Raw genomic sequence first — 23,745 nt, forward strand, 5'->3', positions numbered from 1 at the left:
GACCCTTCCAAAGGGTCCAGAGCGAAAATCCTTATAACTCTTGTTTTCTTCCTTATTTTGGCTAGGCGTTGGCATGATGAAGGAGGAATTAGTATGTTCTTGCCCTGAGAGGGATTGGGATGCTTTAGAAGATCAAGTTTTTGCCTAGGAGATGAATTTTGCTCCTGATCCTTCCAAAGGGTCCCGAGCGAAATTCACTATAAACCTCATTCGCTACCTTGTTTGAGCTTGAAACCTTGTTCCTTAGGTGGAAAATGATCTATGTTTGTCTCCAGAGAAGACTGAAGTTTGAAAAATGAGCAGTCAAAGCCTAAATCAAGATTTTCGCTCCTGACCCTTCCAAAGGGTCCAGAGCGAAAACCTTCTTAGACCTCAGTCCCTTCCTTGTTTGACCAAATTTTGATTTGCAAGGTATCTTGAAAGGAAGAATGGACATGTTTGGCCTTTGGAAATGTTTGAAAGCATTGAAAAATGAAGGATTTTAGCCAAGAAGGTGAATTTGGCTCCTGACCCTTCCAAAGGGTCCAGAGCGAAATTCGTTACACACCTATTTTTTGACCTTGCTTAGACCACAAACCTTGTCCCTTGGGTGAAGAATGATGTTTAGCTACCTTCTAGAGAGGATTGGAGTTGAAAAGATGGAGGATCAAGTCAAGAATGAGAAATTCCCTCCTAAACCTTCCAAAGGGTCCAAAGCGAATTTTCTCAAAACCACCTTTTTTCCCAATATTGTGCCAATGCAATTACAGACTAAAGTGAATTGAGGTGAAAGAGATCCTTAGGAATGACTTCAAGTGCTAGGAAATCATTGAAAGTGAAGGAATTGAGCCAAATAGTGAATTTCGCTCCTGACCCTTCCAAAGGGTCCAGAGCGAAATTCCTAAGACCCCTTATTTTCCTAGCAAAATCAAGTCAAACTTGGGTTTCTATAACTTGGATGAGTGAGGAGAAGTGTTTTCTTGCCCTTTTGAGGTGGATTCAAGTTGAAAGGATGGAGGAAGAAGACTAAAAAGTAATTTTTGCTCTTGACCCTTCCAAAGGGGTCCAGAGCGAAAATCTCTATAGCTCTTATTTCCTTCCTAGTTTTGGTCAAGTGTTGGTTTCTAAGGCGTGTTGAAAGGTAGATTTATGTGTTCTTTCCTTGAGAAATGGTGGAAATCAACTCAGAACATGGATTTCGCTCCTAACCCTTCCAAAGGGTCCAGAGCGAAATCCTCATTTACCCCCTTTATTTTGCCTAAGGCATTGAGAGGTGAAGTTTTCAAGCTAATTTGGTAGTGAGTGGACTTGATTGTGGAGAGGACAGTTGAGTTAGATCAATTTTGAAGATGGATTGGATGAAGGAGGTGAGCAATCAATCAAGAATATGGATTTCGCTCCTGACCCTACCAAAGGGTCCAGAGCGAAATTCTTGGAAACTCATATTTTCTTCTTGGAGATGGTCAATTCTTGAGTTTTATGGCATGGTTAGAAGAACTTTGATGTGTTCTTGCCTTTGAATATTGGATTGAGGTAATAGAGTAGCCAAAACAAGCTCAAAATAGGAAATTCGCTCCTGACCCTTCCAAAGGGTCCAGAGCGAAATTCCTAAAAAACCTTATTTTCCTAGCAAAGTCAAGTCAAACTTGGGTTTTTGTAGCTTGGATGAGTGTCAGGATTGGTGTTCTTGCCCTTTTGAAGTTGGTTAAGGTTGAAAGATGGAGGAATAAGCCTAAAACAAGATTTTCGCTCCTGACCCTTCCAGAGGGTCCAGAGCGAAAATCCTAAAATCCACCTATTCCTTTCAAATTTGTGCCAAGCCATGCCTAGACCAAGGTGGGGGATGCCCTTGAGATTGCCCTTGAATTGATTCATGTCTCCAAAAATGATGATTTTGGGCTAGAGGAAGAAATTCGCTCCTGAACCTTCCAAAGGGTCTAGGGCGAAATCCATTATAGGTCCTGTCCCTGGCCATGATTTCTAGCGAAATTCTTTTTTCTGGTCATTTTGAAGTCAAGCGAAATGTTGCAAGCATGGGAGAGGGATCCAAGGATGAAAGTCCAAGTATAGAAAGTGAAAAAAGATGGACCTTGGTGAGGGAAAACAAGCAAAGAGAGAAATTCGCTCCTGACCCTTCCAAAGGGTACAGGGCGAAATTCTCCAAATCAACCATTTTCCCTTGAGTGAAGTTAAAACATTGATACCTATGGCATGGTTGAAGGTGGAATGAGGTATTCTTGCCTTGTAGGATGAAATGAGGTAAAGGAAGTGTCAGATCAAGCCTAAAACTTGAATTTCGCTCCTGACCCTTCCAAAGGGTCTAGAGCGAAATTCTTAAAACCTCTCTTTTGCCCCAAATTTACATCAAGCTTGGTGTTGGTTAAGAATGAGGACATCCTTGGGCATGTATCTAAGCAAGTACGGTCACAAAGTGAGAAGAATTTGAGCCAGGAATGCAAAATTCGCTCCTGACCCTTCTAAAGGGTCCAGGGTGAAATTCTTATAAGGCCTGTCCCTGGAAAGAATCTTGAGCAAACTTCATTTTGATGTCTTCTTGTTGATGATTTAAGGTATAAAATGCTATATTAGAATAAATATATTATGTGTCCTTCATCATCTTATGGTTTGTCTTGCAAATCAAGGACGACCTTCTCCAATCCAGCATCATTAGGGACGACCTCTTCCGGTCCAGCATCATCAAGGACGACCAATTCGCCAGCTACCTCCAGAACCTTCACTTCGCCACACTAAAGAAACACAAGATGACAATGAAGGGCGTTGCCAGCATTTCAAGGAAAGGTACACCATCCATCCTGCACATCAAAAACAAAGGAGGTTAAAGCAAGGGTCTGTTGAAGAAGCAGATAGTTTCAGAAGAGTTAATTAAAGTTAGCTCCTCAACATCATCAAATTGAAACATCAACCAAGTTACAAGTGTCAGACAAGGTGGCGTCCCAGTCATCATTCCTCCAGTTGGATTGATCCACCTCAGCGTGTCCAGATTCAATGTACCTAACTCATCAAAGATGACACAAACTTCAATGTACCTACCCCAGATATCCATTGGTCGAATATTCCAGAGAAGACATGTGTCCAAATAATGCAATTATTTCATTGGCTAGAATTGAGTTTGTTGTAACAAACCCTAATTAGGGTTTTTATTGTAAAATCTCGGCCATTGATCTCAAATTGATTTGAGCCATTGAATTGTATTGTGGGCACTATATAAGCCCTGGCTCCTCATTTGTAAGGGGTTAATAGATAATAGAGAGTCAATAGTTGATAGTGGGTGGATAGTTAGTTAATAGTGAATAGTCAGTTGATAGAATAGCAATTAGAGTAAATTAGGAGGACACGGCAAGAAATTGTTGCTAGTGATTGTAAACAAACTCCATTTTCATTGAAGTTATGGTGAAGCGTGTTGTTTCGTTGCAATATGCATGGTCTCTTGTTGAATCTTCATTTTAGATGATAGATAATTAAATTGAATGAAAGAAGTTGTTGAATGCACCTGTGTGGAATCCGTCTAGTCCATACCACTAGCCTCTTACTGATTGTAAGTGCACCCTGCGTGGTCAACTGGTATAAAATGAGCTTAATCTTAAGTCGTTACACGTCTATTGTTCATGCATTATCTTGAATGGTGATCAGTGTCTGATGGTGTACGATTTGAACGTATTGGAAGCATCCCTCAGAAGATCGCACTGAGTTGGTGTCGGATTGTTCAAGCCTGATGGTGAGACCCAGCCCAGTAGGACTCCACCTAGTCATTCATCCATCTTCTCGCATTCTAGGTAGTAAAGTAGACTTCCTGAACCCTGTTTCTTTTGCCATTTGTTTGTCTTCCAGTTAGTAAATAGGACTTGTGATTCCAACAAATCAGACGTTCAGGTCATCAAGTGTAAGTCCCCTTGTGATTCCAGCAAATCATATCATACCACGAAGAGCTTATCCACAAGTAGAGAACCTACATAACAGAACCTTGAAGTTTCACTGATTGATCCTTTTTGCGATATCTTCAGCATTCGGAAACTTTACTCAAGAGAGGATAAGATATCTCTGGGTATTTTATTATGTGTTCGTATGTGCTTAAAAAACACATCAACAATTGTTTTCGGGGGTATTTCCAACATTGTTACTTGTTGGCCCAACTTGCACACTAGTAGATCAGCACTTTCAGTCTCTCCATTCTGTAAATCATCATCAAAACTTTGCAATTTCTCAAAAGAGTTAGCAATCTCATGAATTTTCACATTAGTGCTCTCAACTATCTTATGCAATCTCTTGTTAAAACATTTAAAAGTTTTACTTTTTGAAGAGTATCTCAAAAAAATACCCTCATCAGCCCTAAGATCAAATTTGCCTAAGTTATCCTCATCTCTCTGAATGTAACAAGGGCTGCCAAAAAATTTAAAATGCTTAACAGATGTTGTCTTACAATTCCACAATTCATATGGTGACTTCTTGTGCTTAGCTCGAATCAAACCTCTATTCTAAATGCAGATGGTTGTATGAACTGCCTCCTTCCAAAAACAATCACTTACCTTGGATCCATTCATCATGCTTCTTGCCATCTCTTGAACTAGTATGTTCTTCCTCTCAACCACCCCATTTTGTTGAGGCGTCCTACCAACTGAATATTGTCTTTTGATACCAAACTTTTCACAAAAACTTACATAATCATTTGAGGTAAATTCACCTTCATTGTCTAATCGTAGGCACTTAATTTTCAGATTCTTCTCATTTTCAGCCAAAGCTTTGCACTTCTCCAATGCTTCTGATTTTTCCTTCAAAAAGGCCACCCAAGTCCTACATGAGAAATCATCAATTAAAAGCATAAAGTATCTCTCACCTTGCATACTTCTTGTTCTTGTAGGACCACATAAATCAGTGTGTATCAACTCTAAAGGCATTGTGCTTGAATACTCCTTTGATTTGAAACTCCTACGAGTTTGTTTGCCCAATTGACAATCCTTACACGGCGTCAAATGGTTTAGTGAGTTTAGGCAAGTCTCTAATAACTCCTTTCTTGCTGATATGAATAAGATTATCAAAATTTAAATGACCAAATCTTTTGTATCACAACCAAGATTCATCAAGTAAACTCAAACAACAAGTTTCACTCTTAACATCATCAAGAATATACAAGTTGTTTGCTGCCCTACTTGCATCAGCAATATGAACACCATCATTACTAATTTTGCAGCAATCAAAACTGAAAGTTAAACTATGTCCCTGATCACACAACTAACTAACACTGAGCAAATTATGTTTTAATCCTTCTACAAACAGCACATTCTCAACTTTAGTCTTTCCATTATTCAACATAAGAGTACCTTTTCCAGCCACCCTTGCAGAAGAATTTCCACCAAATCTTACCTTGTCACCATTTGATTTCTTGAGAATCAAGAACTTACTCTCATCTCCGGTCATGTGTTTGGAACAGCCACTATCCACATACCAAATATCTTTCTCGTTTTGAGCAAGAAGAATTGTTTGCACAATCAAAGACTTTTTTACAGCCTCTTTCCCTTTCTTCCTCCATACTTTGGTCTCCTTAGCATTGTTCTTAACATCTTTCTTTTGAAAATCTGCCATGTCATTCTTACAAAACTTTACACTATGACCAATGTTATTGCATTTGTAACAAACATAATTATAACTCCTCAAAGGGGAAAAGAGCTCTGATTCACAAACCTGAAATCATTTCTAAAGGACCTTCTACAATTTATTGCCTTGTGCCCAAAATAATTACAAGCAAAACAGTAACCATGAAAGAAATAATGATTAAACCTGGTTAAGAGTGTTTGTCTAGTACTAGAAGGCTGCTTGAAACCATTATTTTCTATTCTTGTTGAAGAAAGCTTTGAGCAATTACCATTAGGAGTCTGTTGTCTTTCCTTTGAAGTCTTAGAACTCTCACCTTCTTGAAGGCCAACTCCACATTTGTCTAAAGATTGTTTTTGAGAAGCTAGAAGATCATCCAAAGATAGTGAACTTTACTAACTTGTCTCTTCTTGATTCAGCAGTGTTGATGATTTGTCAAGCTTCCTGAGAGAACCAATTTCAGCCTCCAATCTATCACAACTTTCTTCCTTCATCTTAATCTGATTTTTTAGATCCTCTTGAACCTTCTTATCTTCTTCAATCTGAATTTTCAAGTCATCTATGAGCTTGTTGGCATCATCTAGAGCTTGTGACTTTCTGACTTTTTCTTCTGTCTCTTATTTGAGCAGCAACTTCAAATTTAGATTTTTCTTCTTAAGACTTTTAATTTCACTAAGAGCACTTAACAACTCTTGTTCAAGACCCACATCTTCATCTTCTTGATTTTCACCATGAGTTTCTTTTAGAGCCATAAACAAAATCTCATCACTCAAAGTTTCTTCATCACTTCCTTCAAAAGAATCACTTTCCTCCTTTGAATATAGACTCTTTTTGGATTTCCATGTCTTCTTATTCTTTCCTCTAAACTTCTTTTTGTTAAACTTTGGCTTCTTTTCATAGTTGTTGTCTTCATTGTTCTCGTATGGACATTTAGCTACAAAATGTCTCGCCTTTCCACAATTAAAGCATTTAAGAGGCATCTTCTTCTTTTGTTTGCTGAATTCCTTCTTCACCTTTTTCATAAACAAAGCTTCTTTTGAGTCTAAATCATCATTTGAATTGTCACTTGAAACTAGTTCCTTTTGTTTGCCTTTCTTTGAAGCTTTGAAAGCGGTCTCCATTTTTGACGATTCTGAGTTTGTCCTCATCTCATAAGCAGTCAATATACCATGGAGCTTGTCAACGGACAATTTATGAAGATCAACGATATCCTCTATGGCTGAGATCTTTGCATTAAATCTTAAAAGTAAAGACCTTGAGAGTTTCTAAACAACCAAACTATCATCAACCTTCTCACCAAGACCTTTAAGAGAATTCACAACTTCATCTACTCTTAGAAAATATGCTACAACATTCTCATCTTCTTTCATTTTCAGACTTTCAAACTGCATCCTGTCAGTCTAAAGTTTGGTTTTCTTCACCTTTTCATCTCCTTCATAGGCATTCTTGAGTTTATCCCACATGGCTTGAGCAAAATCACAGTGCATGACTTTAACAAACTCAGATTCAGACAATCCACACAATATAGCATTCATAGCCTTAGCATTGCTTTCAATTGTTTTTTTTTCATCAACAGTGGATGGAGGATTTTGAGGAGGTGTATAGATAGTCGAAACACAATTCTAGACATCAAAACCAAGTGACATCAAGTAAGCTTGCATTCTAAGACACCAAAAGGCATAGTTTGATCCATCAAATAGAGGAGCTATGTTCATCGCAAGACCTTCCAAAGCATTCATCTTCTAGTTCCAACAGAATCAACCCTCAATCTTTAAGCCTTAACAGAAGGTACCTCCTTTGATACCAATTGAAGAGCACACAAGCAATACTAAGAGGGGGAGGGAGGGATCAATATTGCGTATTTTTTACAACATTTAAAAGCATAGAATCAAATAAAAGAAATTGCGAGGAGGATAAAGACATAACACCATATATCTCGTGGAAAACCCTTTCGGGTAAAAAACCATGGCATCAAGAAGCTTTTATTAGCACATATGGGCACCAACTCACAGCAAATGCAAACACAGACCAACTGAAGCACCAACTTTAGTAAAGAGAACCAACTCTTAGAGTTACATAATAGATAAAGTTTCTCAAGAAAGACACTTCAATACAAACATTTTAAATCTATTTTGTTTGGCATTATATTCTTCTTCTTTAAACATACACCCAGAAAATTCATGTCCCATTTTTTTTTTAAAAACTTTCACTCGGTCGCTCATCATCTGTATCAAATACTACAACTATGAAATTCCCACAGCAATGAAGATAATGTTAATCAAAACTAATACAAAATGGCAAATATGCAATACAAATATTTTCAAAAATGTTAAGCAAATATCTGTGAAGAATATTTCCCAACAGCACACAACCAATAATGTATAAATTCAGTTGCAGACTTGAATACCATCCTCCCTCTGTTTTAAAAAAAACGTCTAGCACCGCTTCAAGAAAAACAATCCACTCCCCAAATTCAACACAACGCCTCTTTCAAATTTTGACTTCATCACCACACTGTATCAAGGCCACAATTATGGTCATAAAAAAACGTCTGCTTGCCCACCAAAAAAGAAAATACCAAGTTCATATTTTTTAGTCTATCACAGAACACCCCAGTCAGACTTTTCTTCCTCACTTAAATCACTGCCGCCACACCCGACATGCATAGAAAGGCATTTTCTTATTATTTTTTTATAAAACGACTATTAAAGAAGTTTGCATCCACCACCAAAATTGACTTACTCCACAAAGTCGCAGCCCCAAGACTTTTCACCTCTCCGTCAGAAACAAAACAGCGATTATATTTTTTAAATGGCTCACTAGATTTTTTAAAAATTGACATCCCAAGAACTATCGAACAATAATTTACAAAAAAAAACATTCACCGAAATTTCTGTAGAAGACGTATTCCAGAAGAAAACAAACAGCTTTACAACTCTCCACCATTTCAACAAAAAATAATATACTCCAATAAGCTTCAATTGAAACACTCTATCCATTTGCTCAAAAAAATATTAAATGTATTATTTTAAATCTCTCATTAAAAACAAACTGAAGCATATTTACGATGAATACGTTTTTTAAAGAACTAGCCCCTCTCCACTTGTTGTTGTTACACATAGCTCACCTATTTGTCGTATTTCCACAAAAAATAATAAATGTCTGCATATTTACGAGAGCTAAAAGAAATGCTCCACCCTCCTTTTGAATGCACATACACCAGAAAGCATTAATACCAGTACCCCGCAAATACTTCACTTGTCGTCACACACTAGACATGATATACAATTAATTCATTCAATTCTAAAGAACCAAAGTAGAATTCAAGTCAAAGTTTGAACATTCAACTGATGATGTGGCATAAGGTCTGATTGAGCAGCTGACTTGAGACAAGAAAGCACACACCCTGCTGATGCAGACACACACACAGCTCAAACTGACAGCCAAGCAAGCAGCTCAAGCAACTCAAGCATCTAAAGCAGTCAGGCACTCAGGAAGCTCAACCAAAAGTTACAAACAGCAACGTAGCAAACACAACAAGCCTTTGACATAACGACAAATATTTCAACACGAACCTGTAAGCACATTTGGATAAACAAGGACATAAAGCCCACGATCACAATAGCCTAGCAGGAATTTGAACCTTGGAGGCAACAAACAACAATGCCACAACTTACCCATCGCACTATAAGATGAACCCCCTAAATGATCATAACTTCTTAAAATCATATTATTTTCCAATTATTGGAGACCACTCACTTGAAGTGGTCTATTATGTTGTTGCTTTTTGGATATCATAATGCATAGATAGAGCATGCTCATGATATATGTGTCGTATCCCAAAAATATTAGCACTAATATGTTAAAAAACCATCACAAGCAACAGCTCCATGACCTAACATAGCTTTCCTGTTACAAGCAACTAATTTCAATTGACACGCAACTTTCTCCATGACTATTCCTTTTTCTACCAATCAAAAATCTTTGTCCTTGAAATGATAGATGGCGTTAGGGTTTATATTTATTTGTATTTACTTGTATTGTATTGTATATTATTTGTAATGGCTAATGAAACCATAGAAACGGGACTCGAACTCGGCAAGGCCGACTCGACTTGGGACTCGGACTCGGCAAAAAAAACTCGGCTCAGACTCAATTGGACTCAGCAAAGTGAAAAACTCAAGAAATTTAGAGATTTTTAAAGATTTAAAACTTGTTTCATGCACCCTTAATTAAATACACCTTAAAGACACAATAACATCATCAAATTGAAGCTAATTTGATTACATACACAAGTATACATCAATCACATAAGCATAAATGCAAATTGAAGCTGAAGGAAATAACAAACATAGATATATAAATATTGTCAAATGTATACAATATTACAGAACTCATGGAATAAAAAATCCATGTCATCATATGATCAAATGAGATGCAAACTCTTCCTTTCCAACTCTTGATGCACCAAATGACAGCATATGTTGTTATATGGAGCCTAATCAGACTCGGAGGTTAAAATTTCCCTACTTTTATCAGCGCAGTTTCCCCCCTAATTTTATGACGGGGATTTGGGGGCAGTGCCCCCAAGTTGGGGTAAAGGGGCAGCACCCCTTGCAGGGTGTTATTTTTCTATTGTTTCTCCTCACAACTCACCTTTCTCCTCCTATTTTGCCAAATGAATGAAATGAAGTTCACTTTTAGGCTCAAAGCAAAATATAAACCAGAAATAATCAATTTGAAACATATTAGAAGTGGTTTTTTTAACTTAAAGTTACATGCCGCCGGCCGAGTTCGGGAGTTAGGGCTCGCCAAACTCTGCCAAAATCGCCGAGTCCGAATTTGGGCGATTTTGGGCCCCACACTCGGTCGAGTCCGAGTCTAAGCCCCCTAGACTCGCCCAGCCTGACTCAACTCGAAAATCGCCCAAACTCGACGATTTCTAGTGATTCTCGTTTCTCTGGATGAAACCAACATGGAGCTAAATTTGAATCTGATCCCACCATGACTGCCTTCGTTGTCACATTGGTTAAGAGTCGTCGTTGCCACATCCAATGAGGAAATATTTCTAAGAAGTATCATATAGCAGCAACAAACTATGGAGGAGGAAGGGGAAGCATGAATGCAAAGCAAGATTTTATTGATTTATGTTCAATTTGTTAAGATTTTTTTATTAAGATTAGTTTATTGATATAAATATATTTGTTAAATATATATTATTGATTGTTTAATTAAATTATATTTATTATTATTAAATTTCATACTACTTTTTGTTTGGTTTATTTTACATGTGTGTTTGTGTTGTATCAATATAAGATGTCATTAAAAATAGTTATATCCAATCCATTTCCAGACAACTTTGTGTTTTTTGCATTACTGGTTGATTCACAGAGAAGTGAAAGTTTTCATAATAGAGATTAGGGCTTATATGACAGGTTATCAGCTTATCTCGATAAGGAGCCCATGCTTGTATTCATTTCCCAAGAATTGTCTCAGCATGATTGGTCATATATTTAGACCCCAAACATAAAGGGTTTATGTTTCATAGTTCATTTCTCTCCAGAAATTAGTGTGTTATTATCCGGAACTTTAAATACTATTTGTTAAATATATTTTTGTAAATATTTCTAAATTTAGTCTTAATACATAAACTACTGCACCCAGAGTTACAAGAAATGAAAGTGTAAGTTGTACTTATTCAATGAACATTCCTATCATCAAATACCTTTTTATCCTTGGGATTGAACGGCATGCATCTAGACGCCGATGGAAATTCACTTTTCAAATTTTTGGTTGCAGTTTCTGATTCATCAGCTGGATCGTTTAATACAATTAAACTTGAAACGCTCCTGCCTCCCTTCACAGGTAATTTGGTTTTATTTGAAAACGTGCCTTTTGGAGTGTTAATAATCAAAACTGTGTCTGGATTTGGAGCTCTGCAGAAAATAAAAAGATATAATGCTTCAGAATATGAGCCCAAATAAATGATACTATAAGTTACCTGTAATCTTCTTGCGGCTAGAACAAGCATGTATGACAGGAATAGCTCACCTATGTGAAGCACAATATGAAATCCATTGGGTTGTTTGCTTGCCATTCCTGCCATTGTAGCAATGTATCTGACCATCAAATAAATGATTATGAGAATCTGCTAAATAATTTAGACTAAATATAAAATAAGAGAGCCATAAGAATCGTGCCACATGGAAGTTTCTTTAATTGTCAGAGCACAAGCCAAATCAATTAGTATAAAGAAAAAGGGCAGGCATCATGTTGATGACCTGGATGGTTTTACAGGAGAACATCTCACCTATACTAACCTTAATGAGACAAGGGTACGTCACTTTTTTTATTAAATTTTTTTTCTTTGAAAATTTAATAACTTCGTTTTATTCAATCAAAACATTGTTGAAAATTCAAATATTAAAATTTTCATATTAGAAATATAGAAATGTAGATTGGATGCTACAACCATAGTTTGCAAACTCTGCAAATACTCTCTGAGTTACTGAGTACTCTATTTTTTTTGCTTCACGAGTTTTTATAGACAAATGAAAAACAAAAATGCCTACACAGGTAAAATGCTGGTTGAAACGCGTTTTTCACAAGTTTTCTTTGCTATTAAACTATGTATTTTCTCTTTTAAGATGTTAATTTTTTATTTAATACATTTTGTACTTTCTAAGTTGTCGAGTCTTTGCCAAGTCCTTGCTGAGTATTTGTTTTTCGTTTTGCTAAAACAAGATAAAGCAAATATGAGAATGTATGGAATTTAGGGATGCAGATTAGATTCTATAAAATTTATGAGGATTCCACACAACTCTTAGATATTATGGACAAAATCTAGAAAATATGAGAAAGCATTAAATATAGGTTATTAAATCAAGTGGGTCAACATTTTAATATTTTTTGTTTTTCTTTTGGTACAAACAAGAGAATATAAAGCAATGATCAATGCACCATGTACCCTTGACTGAATTTGTTGGGACTTATCTGGTCTACACCTAACCAACTGAATCAAAATCAAGCAAGGACTTTTATTGACATAAAGAAACGGACATTGAGAAATTATAATGAATTTGCCAAGAAGTTTGCAATTGCAACATAACACTCCAAAGCATCACAAATGATCAAACTAAACGAAAAGTTAATGAATATACAGAGCCTTCATTTAAATTCAAGAGAAACCTATTTTAAGAAAAACCTTCCAACACTATAGAGTATACCTATATTTGATTTTTGGATTATTTATTGTTTGCCCATATTGACATGGCTGACTTGGATAACATTTTATTCTAGTACGGTTAATGCTGCTAGATAGGACAACTTGGAAACTAATTCAATTGCAAGAAATGCTTGGAAAACCCTTTTTACATCTTCACATACCATCACCAATGCATTATTCGTTGAGTTTCTGGACAATTTTAATCCTTTTGATCAAATTTTCATTGCACTTAACTAAGGAACAGCTTTTTCACTTAGTCATACTAGGAAAATTACTCAACAAACAAAGAAATTTTACTAAGTTGCCGGTTCGGGTTCGGGAACCGGTTCAGGTTCGAAGAACCCGGTACGCTGGTACGGCAAAATTTTGAAAAGGGGTTTGGGTTCGTTTGGGTTCGTTAGTACAAAAACATGTAAATTATATATATATGCAGCCTATAAGCATGAATTAAGATTAGCATGTCACATAGCATCATATAAACAACAAAACCAACATAAACTTGTAATCATAGCATCATGATCATACCATAACAGCATCATATACATCAAGTTTAATATCAAAATGATAAAATATTCAAGTATCATTGTTTCAACTTTCAACAATTTAAAGTTTGATCATTAAATGGATTCTCTAATGGAGGTTTGGGGAAACGCCCCTAGCGGGGTCCGGGGGCAACGCCCCCAGCGGGGTCAAGGGGCAAAGCCCCTTGCAGGGTCGAGGGGCAGCACCCCCGCCGCCAACACCAAATTACAACCTTCAAACCCACACGGAACTCCATGGCGTGCATCATTTTTCTGCTTTTTTAAGACGTCAGGAACAAGGCCAAAGAAGTCAAAATTCTGATCAAGGTGCATTCTCCCGTACGGGAATTGTGTTTTCTGACTTGTTCTTTCGTACAGACTTGTGCTTCTCTCTTGGAATTTTAATTTTTTATGAGGTGGAATTCAAAAAAAATTAAATTTTGCAAAAAAAAAATCCATTTTTGGGCTGTCAGACCCCTGGGTTCGACTTGGGTCCTCTTGGGTTCAACCCTGGGTCCTCTTGGGTTCGCCCTGGTTCGAACCAGGCCTGTGAACCACGAACCCTGTTCGAACCACAAGCGAACCGAACCCGAACCCCGAACCCGGACCGTACCGGACCAGTACCAGGGGTCTAGGGGGCCGAACCCGGTAACTTAGAAATTTTATACATCCTCAATTCCAAAACACATTTGACTGTCAGGAACAAGTTATATGTATGTGTTAGCATTGTAATTCAGACCTTTCAATGCGACACAAAACAGAAAAACAGATCTTCAAAATGGAAAGGGAAGCTCCATGCAAATTAAGAACAAACCTAAAACCAGACAATATGTAGCTGCAATCTACAATCTTTACAATTGTTTTTTGGGTGGTTTACATTCATGCTAAATAAAATCTAAATGGATTTTCTTTTTAGTTTTGCCTAGGGTAAAACGTTATGGCACTCTTTCAACATTAGGCAAAATCATTTAATCTTTTTGACTCAAAACTAATCGACAAATACATGCTTACGCTGTTCAATTAAAAATAGAGAATAAGTTGGGAAAGCACACAGAGTTGAGTAGGCTAATACTCAACTCACAAGCTACACCTTAAAGCTCATCTGCAATACAAAGCTTGCAAATTACTAAAGCAATTTAAGCCTTAGCATATACAACAATACATCTCAATAAACATTTATATGCAAGATAGTTGTAGTAAAATGTCATCAAGTGAATAAAAAATTTGGGATAACAATGACATTGAATACTCAATGAATAGCAATTGCATCAAAATGCAGGCATGAGAATTACCATTGACAAAACCAAGTACAAAAAGGCACAGACTTTTTATAAAGATATTACATGAAAAAAATAAAAGCTAAATGCTACTTCTACTCTTGAGAATAACTGATTTCATGAAATGCAATTTTTAAAACAAAATTCTATCCTCTAATACTAAAAGTAAAACCATACAACCTCCAGTTAAGTTGTATATTGAATTTATTACAAACTATGACTTGATGTTCACATCTCTCATTGTGCATACACATGCATTTTGCGCCCTAGTTGTGCAAGACATGGGGTAAAATGCACTTTAGGCTTTGTGCAAAAGGTCAATTTTGCGCCCAAGCCAGGACTTGATCAACATTTGGTTTTGTGCACGCACAAGCTTATTTTGCGCCTAAGTACTAATTTTGTGCACATAGACACTCAAAATGCGCCCTCCTTGTGCAAATGAGAAGGTAAAATGTGCCCTAGCAAGCAACACTTTGAGCAAGACTACATAATTTTTGCGCCTTGATTGTGCAAATGAAGGTGGAAAATGCACCCAAGTAAGCAAATTGTGCAAATGAACACCATTTGCGCTCCCCTTTGTGCAATTGATCATAGAAAGCGCACCCAAGCAAAGTGTGCCAAGGTTTGAAATCGTAAGCAAGGTATCTCAAGTCGTCCATAGGAGAAGAAACGCCAAAAGATGGAAATGAAGCAATTTGTTTTAGTTGGCCTTGAATTTGAAAAGACACCACCCTTGACGTTGCAGGTGCCTATGTAAGAATGGGTTGAGCATTTCATTTGCTCAACCATTCAAAACATTATATCAAACTCGATCATACCTGCAGACCCAGGTAAAGAAGGTGATTCAGTCAAGCATTTAAAAGTAACATCGAAGCAATTTAAGGCAAACATCAAGCAGCATTGAAGCAAATTCGAATTTTTAGCAGATCTGAAAATCGATTTATACCAGGCCTGTAGTGATCCTCAAGACAAGTCTGATCCAAAATCAGACCATCAACACTGATCAAAACTCCATTGTAGACCTGATTTTGAGGCAAGATTATCCTTTGCAGCTAATTTCAAGAAACCCTAGGGTTAAGTATTGTTCCAAGTTCAATGTCTGAGTCATTTATATCATTTTCAGGTCTGATCTAGTCTACCAAGCGCTGCAATTCAATCATTTCAGACTGATCTCCTGGCTACAATTTGATTTTTAAAGACAAAATTGAGTTTTTTTTACCTTGATTGGGGTATGTAGAAAGATGAGAACGCTATTAGGATTTAAGTTCGAGCTAGGGTTTCTTGTTGCATTTTTCAGATTTTTCTGATTTTCATTTTTCAATTCTTTGTTTGGTTTTTTTTTTTCTTATTCATCTCAAAATCAGATTTGATGTTGAATCTTGAGGGCAAAATGATGAATTCATCATTCATCATTTTGCCCTCAAGATTCAACATTAATTTTTATTATTTTTATTTTCATTTTTAAATAATATAATAATAAAATTATAAATTGTAAATTTAAAATTTTATATTCAAAATTGAAATTTCAAATTTGTATTTCAATTTTTTAAACTAGGCTGATTTTATTTTTATTTTGTGAAATGCAGTGTCACTTTCACAATGAGCTCCCAAGACATGAGTGAGGATGAGACGGAAATCCATACTCATAGTGAACATGATTCAAAATTTGAACCTGAGGATGAGGGGGGTGACCATGGGGCTGATCCTGGAGCCCAATCTAGTTCCATGGCGAGTGCACCAACTAGTACAGGTTGCCCTTCAAAGTTGTTGGCACAATATGCTAGGGGTGCTTATGATCCCAAATCTCCTCTCAGACAGTTTGCTTCAAGAGTAGAAGACACATACTTCTCCTCATGCTTCGGAGACGAGAGGAATGATGTTTGGATCTCCGTCCGCTTCCACTTCTAGTGCCATGCCTGGTAGGGGGATAGGGAAACACAAGTTGCAGACATCGCAGAGTAACCCCATAGCTGATATGTTTAATGTGCAGCTGAGAGATGAGATAGATGAATCCATTGGCAAGTTCTTCTTTGCCAATGGCATCCCCTTTCATGTTACACGGTCTCCTTATTATAGGGAGATGATGGCTATGGTGGGGAAGGGAGGAACATCTTATGTGCCACCAAGTGAGACAAAAATGAGGACCTCGATCTTGGATAGGTGCTATTCCAAGATCAATATTTTGATGGAGAAGATGAAGACATGTTGGGTGGCATCTGGGTGCAGCATTGTTATGGATGGGTGGACGGACATTAGCCATAGTCCACTCATCAACATCATGGTCACATGTGCAGAGAGCCCAAACTTCCCTAGAGCAGTTGATTGTACAAGGCATCGTAAAGATGTTAATTTTCAATTTCAGGTCCTCAAGGAGGCTATTGAGGAGGTTGGGCCACAAAATGTGGTCCAAGTAGTGACAGATGCAGCCCATGTGTGTAGAGTAGCGTGGAGACTCATTGAGATAGCCTACAGACATATTTGGTGGACCCCATGTTGTGTGCATGCCATGAACAATGCACTCAAGGACATGGAAAAGGTTAACTGGATTAGAGGAGTGGTCACCGATGCGAGAGATGTGCAGATGTTTATCTGCAACCACCACACTTCACATGCACTCTTCAGGACCTTCGCAAAGGAGTTCTTGAAACCAGTTGAGACCAGATATGCATCCTATTTCATTCTCTTAGAGAGAATGATTGAGTTGCAAGAGGCATTGCAACTCATGGTTATGACTAATGAGTGGAATACGTGGGTCGAGGCCAAGACAGAGCAGGGAAGAAGGGTGAAGGAGATAGTGAAGAGTGATGTGTTTTGGACTGATGCGAAATACATTGTCTCCATCATTTCTCCAGTATTCCAAGTCATCAAATATAGGGATGGGAATGCACCTAACCTTGGAGAGGTGTATGAGTGCATTGACTCTATGCTTGACCAGATGAGGGTTGTTGTGCGAGTGAAGGACCCCTCTCTAGCATTCTACAGTGAGCACATCCGACCAATCATTTAACGCAGATGGGAGAAGTTGAACACTTCATTGCACATGGCTGCCTTTGCCTTGAATCCTAAGTGGTACAAGGCTAGAACGGGTAGAGTGACACCGATTCAGGATGATGAGGTGAAGGCGGGTTTCTTTAGGTGCATAGAGAAGATGCCTTATTCTAGAGATGCCGGCATAATTTGTACTGAGTGGACAAAATTTGCCACTCTTAGAGGCTATTTGGATGTGGCAAAGATGGATATAAAAACTATGACATAGGAGGACCCACTTTTGTGGTGGAACTGTTAGGCTTGAAATCTTTGACCACCACTCTAGCTATCCGTCTGCTATCCCAGGTTTCCAATTCTTTAGCTGTTGAGAGGAACTGGTCTACATATAGCTTCATCCACTCTCTTAAGAGGAACAGACTTACCTCTAAGAGAGCAGAGAAGCTTGTGGCTGTACACAGTGCTTTGCATCTCATGGACTGCAAGACACTTGTGTACAAGGAGAGTCCAGCGGCACGATGGGATGTAGAGCTAGGGGATCCTTCACAGATTGATGAGGATGATCCTACCACTTCAGATGCAGGACTGGTTGGTGTGAGCTTGAGGGATCTTGACCTTCAGGATTCCAGCAGTTCCAGTGATGAGGAGTTCACAGATGATTAGAGGCCTCCCTTCACTACATTTTGAGTTTAGACATTTTGGCATTTTATCTTTTGTAATGCTATTGGTATTAGTATTTGTATTTGCTACTCATTGTAATGATGAATCATGTAATCATCTTTATAGACTTTGTGATATCTCATATGACATCACATATTCAGATTTTCGATATAATAGAAATCTCCAATTTGACAATTTCATTTGTCAAATTTTATTTAGCAATTAGCATAAAAATATTGGTATTTAGATTTAGTATTTCAAATTTTGCTATGTTATAATTTTACTAATTTAGTAATTTCCTATAGTTTCATTTGAAATGTAATTCTTAAACTGTTATACATACATCTTTTCAAAAATAATTTTTCAAGTACTATAAGTATATGTATAACTATATCAGCAACACCGCCCCCCCCCCCCCCCCCCCGCTACCGTCCCCAAACTTAGGCCCTTTGTCCCCCAACACCCATGGAACACTATTTCGAATTTCCATTGTGTAATGTCATTTTTGCAAATTTTGAATATGAAGTATTTAAATAATCTATTTTTGGCAATTATGAGTATCACTGTTTTTGTAATTTATAATTTTCCATACAAATGTACATATGTATGTGTGTGTGTGTATATTCCTGTACCACCATACCGGCTTTCAGTTCCCATACCCGAACAAGCAACTTAGCTTTAAATTCCCCTCCTTTGAGCATTCTTATCACCTCCCAAAAAAAAATTCAAAAATGAGCAGTTCTAGAATTTATCTTGATAACCTTTCAAGAACAGTTCTAGATATACCCTTCTCAGCCATTACTCAGTGATTGAATAAACAATTGGGGACAGTAAAAACAAATCATATAACATTAAATCTCACTCAGAAATGCATATTTTAGATGGAATATTCTCCTTGAATGCATAAGAAACATTTGTAGGATGAAACACTCATTTTTTTTTAAGTTGACTGAAAAATTAGCATATTAAAACAAAAGTTATCTAAAATCAACTTCAATTAACAGTATATTGCTCATTCAGTCAAAAGCCTTGTCAGCATAAAATACCTCCATACGATAGCCTGCTCTTGATGCACACATGGCATGATATGCTGTATGACATCTGTAACACTGTATACATGATCCATGCATCTGCTTACAGATCACGCACACCTACATTTCAAAAGTGAAAAAAAAAAATATTGGAGAAATTGCTAATAGCAATGCATTGCAAAGACATTGCTCTTGTATGTAACTCTCAAGGATAGCTCTTATATTTTTGTTCTTTTGCAATTTTTCCTTTAGGAAAGCTTAACTGTGATCAATATTTCTTGCTGCTTATTCTACCTGGAAATTTGAGGATAAATAGCTATCCTAGCATGCTATGCAGAAATAATCAGGAATAAATCAGGACAACCCATATTAACAAACCTTTTGAAAAGATCTTGCATCAATTTTTAAAATGCCGTCTGCAGGTTCCATTGTTTCATCACTCAAAAATGATACCTCTCTTGCAAACCAAGCACAGGTAACATGCACCCAGAACTGACTTATGGTGGAAGGTTTCAAAGCACCACCTGAAAATAAATAACACAGTTGTTGGAATATAATTCGTCTTTCAACCCATCTGATCTACAGATTCAGAATAACAGATAGCATCAATATGAATATCTTACCCATTAGAGGGCAGAGGCAACATTCTCGTATAATATTTGGTGTCTCACATGCTCTACAAACCCATGAAGCAAGGTCTTCCACTTTTCTGGCACCATAACACTCCTGATGGACAGCAATTTGACATCTGTTGTTCAAACTTACGTGTTAGACATTATTTCCTTGGCCTAAGTTTTGTCCCAAAAAAACCTTACAGGTTCATCGTAGACACTTCTTCTAAGAAGAAATAAATTAGAGATCAAAATTACATATAATGATCTGGGATGCTGAAAATGAGACCTTATGTATTTTTCCAGTGTATATTCTATTTTATCCTATAATTAGAGCATTCAACTATTACAATTCAACATGAATGCCAGACTTAAGGATATGGTCATTGCACAGTACCTATTGCAAATAATGATTTTGTTGTAGTCCCAGTCATCAACCCACCGGCATATTGCACACCTTTCAGATGTCCAGTTCACTTTTATTGGCTTGTATGGTTCTGCAATGATATGAATATAAAATAACATTAGTTTCCATTGGCAAGATCTTCAATATTTTATACTGTTGAGATAAATAAGCTTGCAAGAATGTTCAGGATCTCTTACTCAGCCTGTAAGGCTGACCTGGACAAGGTAGAGCATCTGTCAAAAATCTTACCTAGCAAGCATCTGGCTAATTCTTGCTCCCGAAATCTCACAGGCGTTTGCCCTTCAGGGCTAAAATATCCAAGACCATTATATCCAGCTTCACATAACTGATTTATCTGTAAAGCATAAAAATTACCAACCTGATAAAGTTATCAAATACATGCAAAGTGACAATAATGACAGATAAAATTATATTATTATATATACCCAACAATGATTCTACTTTGTGCTGAGCTACTCCAACCACAATTTTGAGATTCCCCTCCCCAGTCCTTTAACTCACCTTGATAGAATTTTTCTAGAGTTATCTTTACAGGTTTCTGCAAAGTAGCTGATGCTGCTTTGTGTGCAATGCTGTCTTTATCAAAAAACTGCACTACTACAACTCGGAGTTATCTTTTGGGTCCTCATACCATTTCAACAACCTTTTCTATGATCTTTGCCTAAAGTGATCCTAGATTATAGGTCTATGATTCGTAATTTCATCAAACAAGTCATAGAAACTTAGAATCACTGAGTTTCTGTTAGCTGCTTTTATTAGAACAATAACATACTATGCTAGAAGTCTCCTTTGTGCCAGAGAAATAAACATCCAAATGAAGAAACACACATATAATATTCAGATTTTACCATGGAAACCTCCAATCAAAAGAAAAACCAGCTGTAGCAGCCAAATAACGCATCTATTTGAATGTATTAGATGGAAAACCAGTTAGAGAGAGTGATTATAACAACCATGTTGCTCTATGATCACATCCAGCTTCTTCTCTTACAACAACTGAGCTCTCCATTGTCTAAATGCTTACAATCAAAATCTCAGACCTCCAAACACTACCAGTTCTTTCACATCCATATTAAAAGCACTATGAAGATCTAGAGTGTCAAAAGTATTCATTTCATAAACTTGTTCCCTGCACCATGATGAGACCACCAGTTTCCATAGGGTACGTCTGGTTGTCCCCGAGACAGTTGAAGGATGTCTTAGACATCCCCAGCCATGACCATCTCAGAGGCGGCCATACGTCCCCACGGCTTTCCTATTTCTGGAAAACGTTTCAGAAACATTTAGAGGATTTCAAGATTTCTGGGACTGTACCTGAAACGCCATTGGGGACAGGGATAAGGGTTTGACGACCAGGGACACATCCCTGTCGAACACAGCTAATAACCCAGAAAAAATCCATAGTAAATGTTTGGTGGCCATTGGAACAACAAACTTGTAACATTTCAAGCACAATTACAAGAAAACAAGCTTCAATTTATTCAATTTAACAAACCAATTAACATGAGCCAAAATCAAAATAGGAACAAGGTTACTGTAGAGAAGCAATAACAAAAAAATTCAAGCAATTTGTAACTTCAAGCATAATCATTTCACAAAACAAGATCCCAGAGACAATAATTTTGGCATCTACAACTGCTAGTCCTCATTAGCCAAGAGTGGATTTAGTGAAACAAACCACAATATCTAGGCCATAGAAGCAATTATCTTTCTTGGGAGCATATTGGCAGACCAAAGAATAAAAATATATTCAATTTCTTGGGATAATATTAAAAACCAACAGAAAAAAAAAACGAGAGAACTGATATTTTTAATATTTAATGCCATCCTAAGTGCATAGAGAGTGAGAGAGAGAGTGAGAGAGTGAAAGTAAAAGAGAGTGTGCCCATGAATTACAAATATGGATTTTTCTCATTAACTTTTAGATAGCTGATTTAAGTGCACACAAAACAGTGATTGTGGCAGTTTCTAGTCCCAGTGCTTTTGTGGTATGCTGCCTAGTTTTGGTCACTTGGGTTTCTTGTGGAGATGCATTTTGAAAATAGATGATCTCCCGAGAGTTTTTTCTGCAGAAGTTGGAGCACTTGAAAATTTCTTATGAAGATATTTTAATGAACTGATGGATTTAATGAAAGCAAGTTGGTTGGAGTGAGCAACTTTGGATTGATTTACAAACAAGATCTGAGAGATGGTAGAGATTTGTTCTTAAGGTTCTTAATTTCACAATGAAGAAGCTCATAAGAGTTTCAATGCTGAATGCAAGGTCTTAAGAAAGGTTCAACGCTGCAATGTCAGTAGGATTTCATAAATAACCACTAGGTTCAAAGCTTTAGTTTTTGAATTTATCTCAACTAGAAGGCTTAGAGAAGCATTTCTTCACAAAGAGCAACATGCCATATAACAGATTTGGAATTGTCATGTTAAATTCAGATACACAAATTGTGGGCTCTCTTCAATAATTTCCATCAAAGGGTCAGTGGGTTACAAAGATCCAGGTATCTGGATTTCTAATTCTTAATAGAGTATTTCACTATTTTTATATAGATTTCTAGAGCCACTCATGATCTCACTATTGAATGTCATGAATGCAGAGTATTAGCTAGGAGGGGGAGTAACAACCAAGGGAGAAATCTACAATTACAGCATTTTATTGTTAGAAATACTGACAAGCAAGAGACCAACAGATGACATGTTTGTAGGTCTTACTAGAACAAGTGGGTAAACTAATTTATCCTAACAGCCTGGTAGATATACTTGATAGAAGCTTATTGTGGGATATTGTAGACATGGAAGAGGCCATTGAAGAAGTAGAAGACTTGTACAATCAGTCTTACATGTTGTTATTTGGTATCAGTTTGGAATTCTGAAAACATTTGGCAGAATAAAGGCCAATCATGAAAGATGTGAGGGTGTTGCAGCATATGAGAGTTTAAAAGTAAGTGGTGGAACTTCAGTCAGATTATGACCAAATATATCTGATTTGGTGAGTAAGAACTAACAGAAATTATTCTTCTAGCTCAAACCATACCCAAAAACCCTCAATGACAGAAAAAAAATGAAAATATCACATATCACAATTATATCAGTGACTTCTTCATTCAAAACCACTGCCAACAATAAATTCAAAACCTTGCAACATTTTCATTAAAATATTGCAAGCCCTGCAAAATAGACATATTTTTGACAGAAAAGACAGAATAGAATGGTGAAAAAATTGCAGGTCGGTGTTTTATAGAAAAAAAAAGAAATATTGCAATAATATCAATAAGTTTTTCATTCAAAATCTCAGCCAACAACAAATTCAAATACTTACATCATTTTCATTAAATAATCACAAGCCCTTTTGAGATCCAATATATCATGATATTCTGAGGATATCTGCTTCTAAGATGTAGACATACTACACCACAATATCCAACTAG

At 36.9% G+C, this 23,745-nt stretch overlaps 1 protein-coding gene across 7 annotated transcripts in view; it reads right to left on the reverse strand.

Annotated features, from left to right (window-relative positions):
- Positions 1-23,745, reverse strand: part of LOC131047862 (histone-lysine N-methyltransferase ATX4) — a 108,925-nt gene that overhangs the window by 39,371 nt on the left and 45,809 nt on the right. For all 7 annotated transcript variants that reach the window (XM_057981649.2, XM_057981654.2, XM_057981652.2 and 4 more), the window contains 7 exons: positions 20,552-20,657; positions 20,294-20,393; positions 19,909-20,033; positions 19,664-19,809; positions 19,301-19,405; positions 11,638-11,705; positions 11,312-11,522 (listed from right to left, as the gene is read on the reverse strand). In XM_057981649.2, coding sequence (XP_057837632.2) covers positions 11,312-11,522; positions 11,638-11,705; positions 19,301-19,405; positions 19,664-19,809; positions 19,909-20,033; positions 20,294-20,393; positions 20,552-20,657 — 861 coding nt within the window. The remainder of the gene's footprint in view (positions 1-11,311; positions 11,523-11,637; positions 11,706-19,300; positions 19,406-19,663; positions 19,810-19,908; positions 20,034-20,293; positions 20,394-20,551; positions 20,658-23,745) is intronic.

Source organism: Cryptomeria japonica, chromosome 3 (assembly GCF_030272615.1).
Source record: "Cryptomeria japonica chromosome 3, Sugi_1.0, whole genome shotgun sequence".
Classification (NCBI taxonomy): Eukaryota; Viridiplantae; Streptophyta; class Pinopsida; order Cupressales; family Cupressaceae; genus Cryptomeria; species Cryptomeria japonica.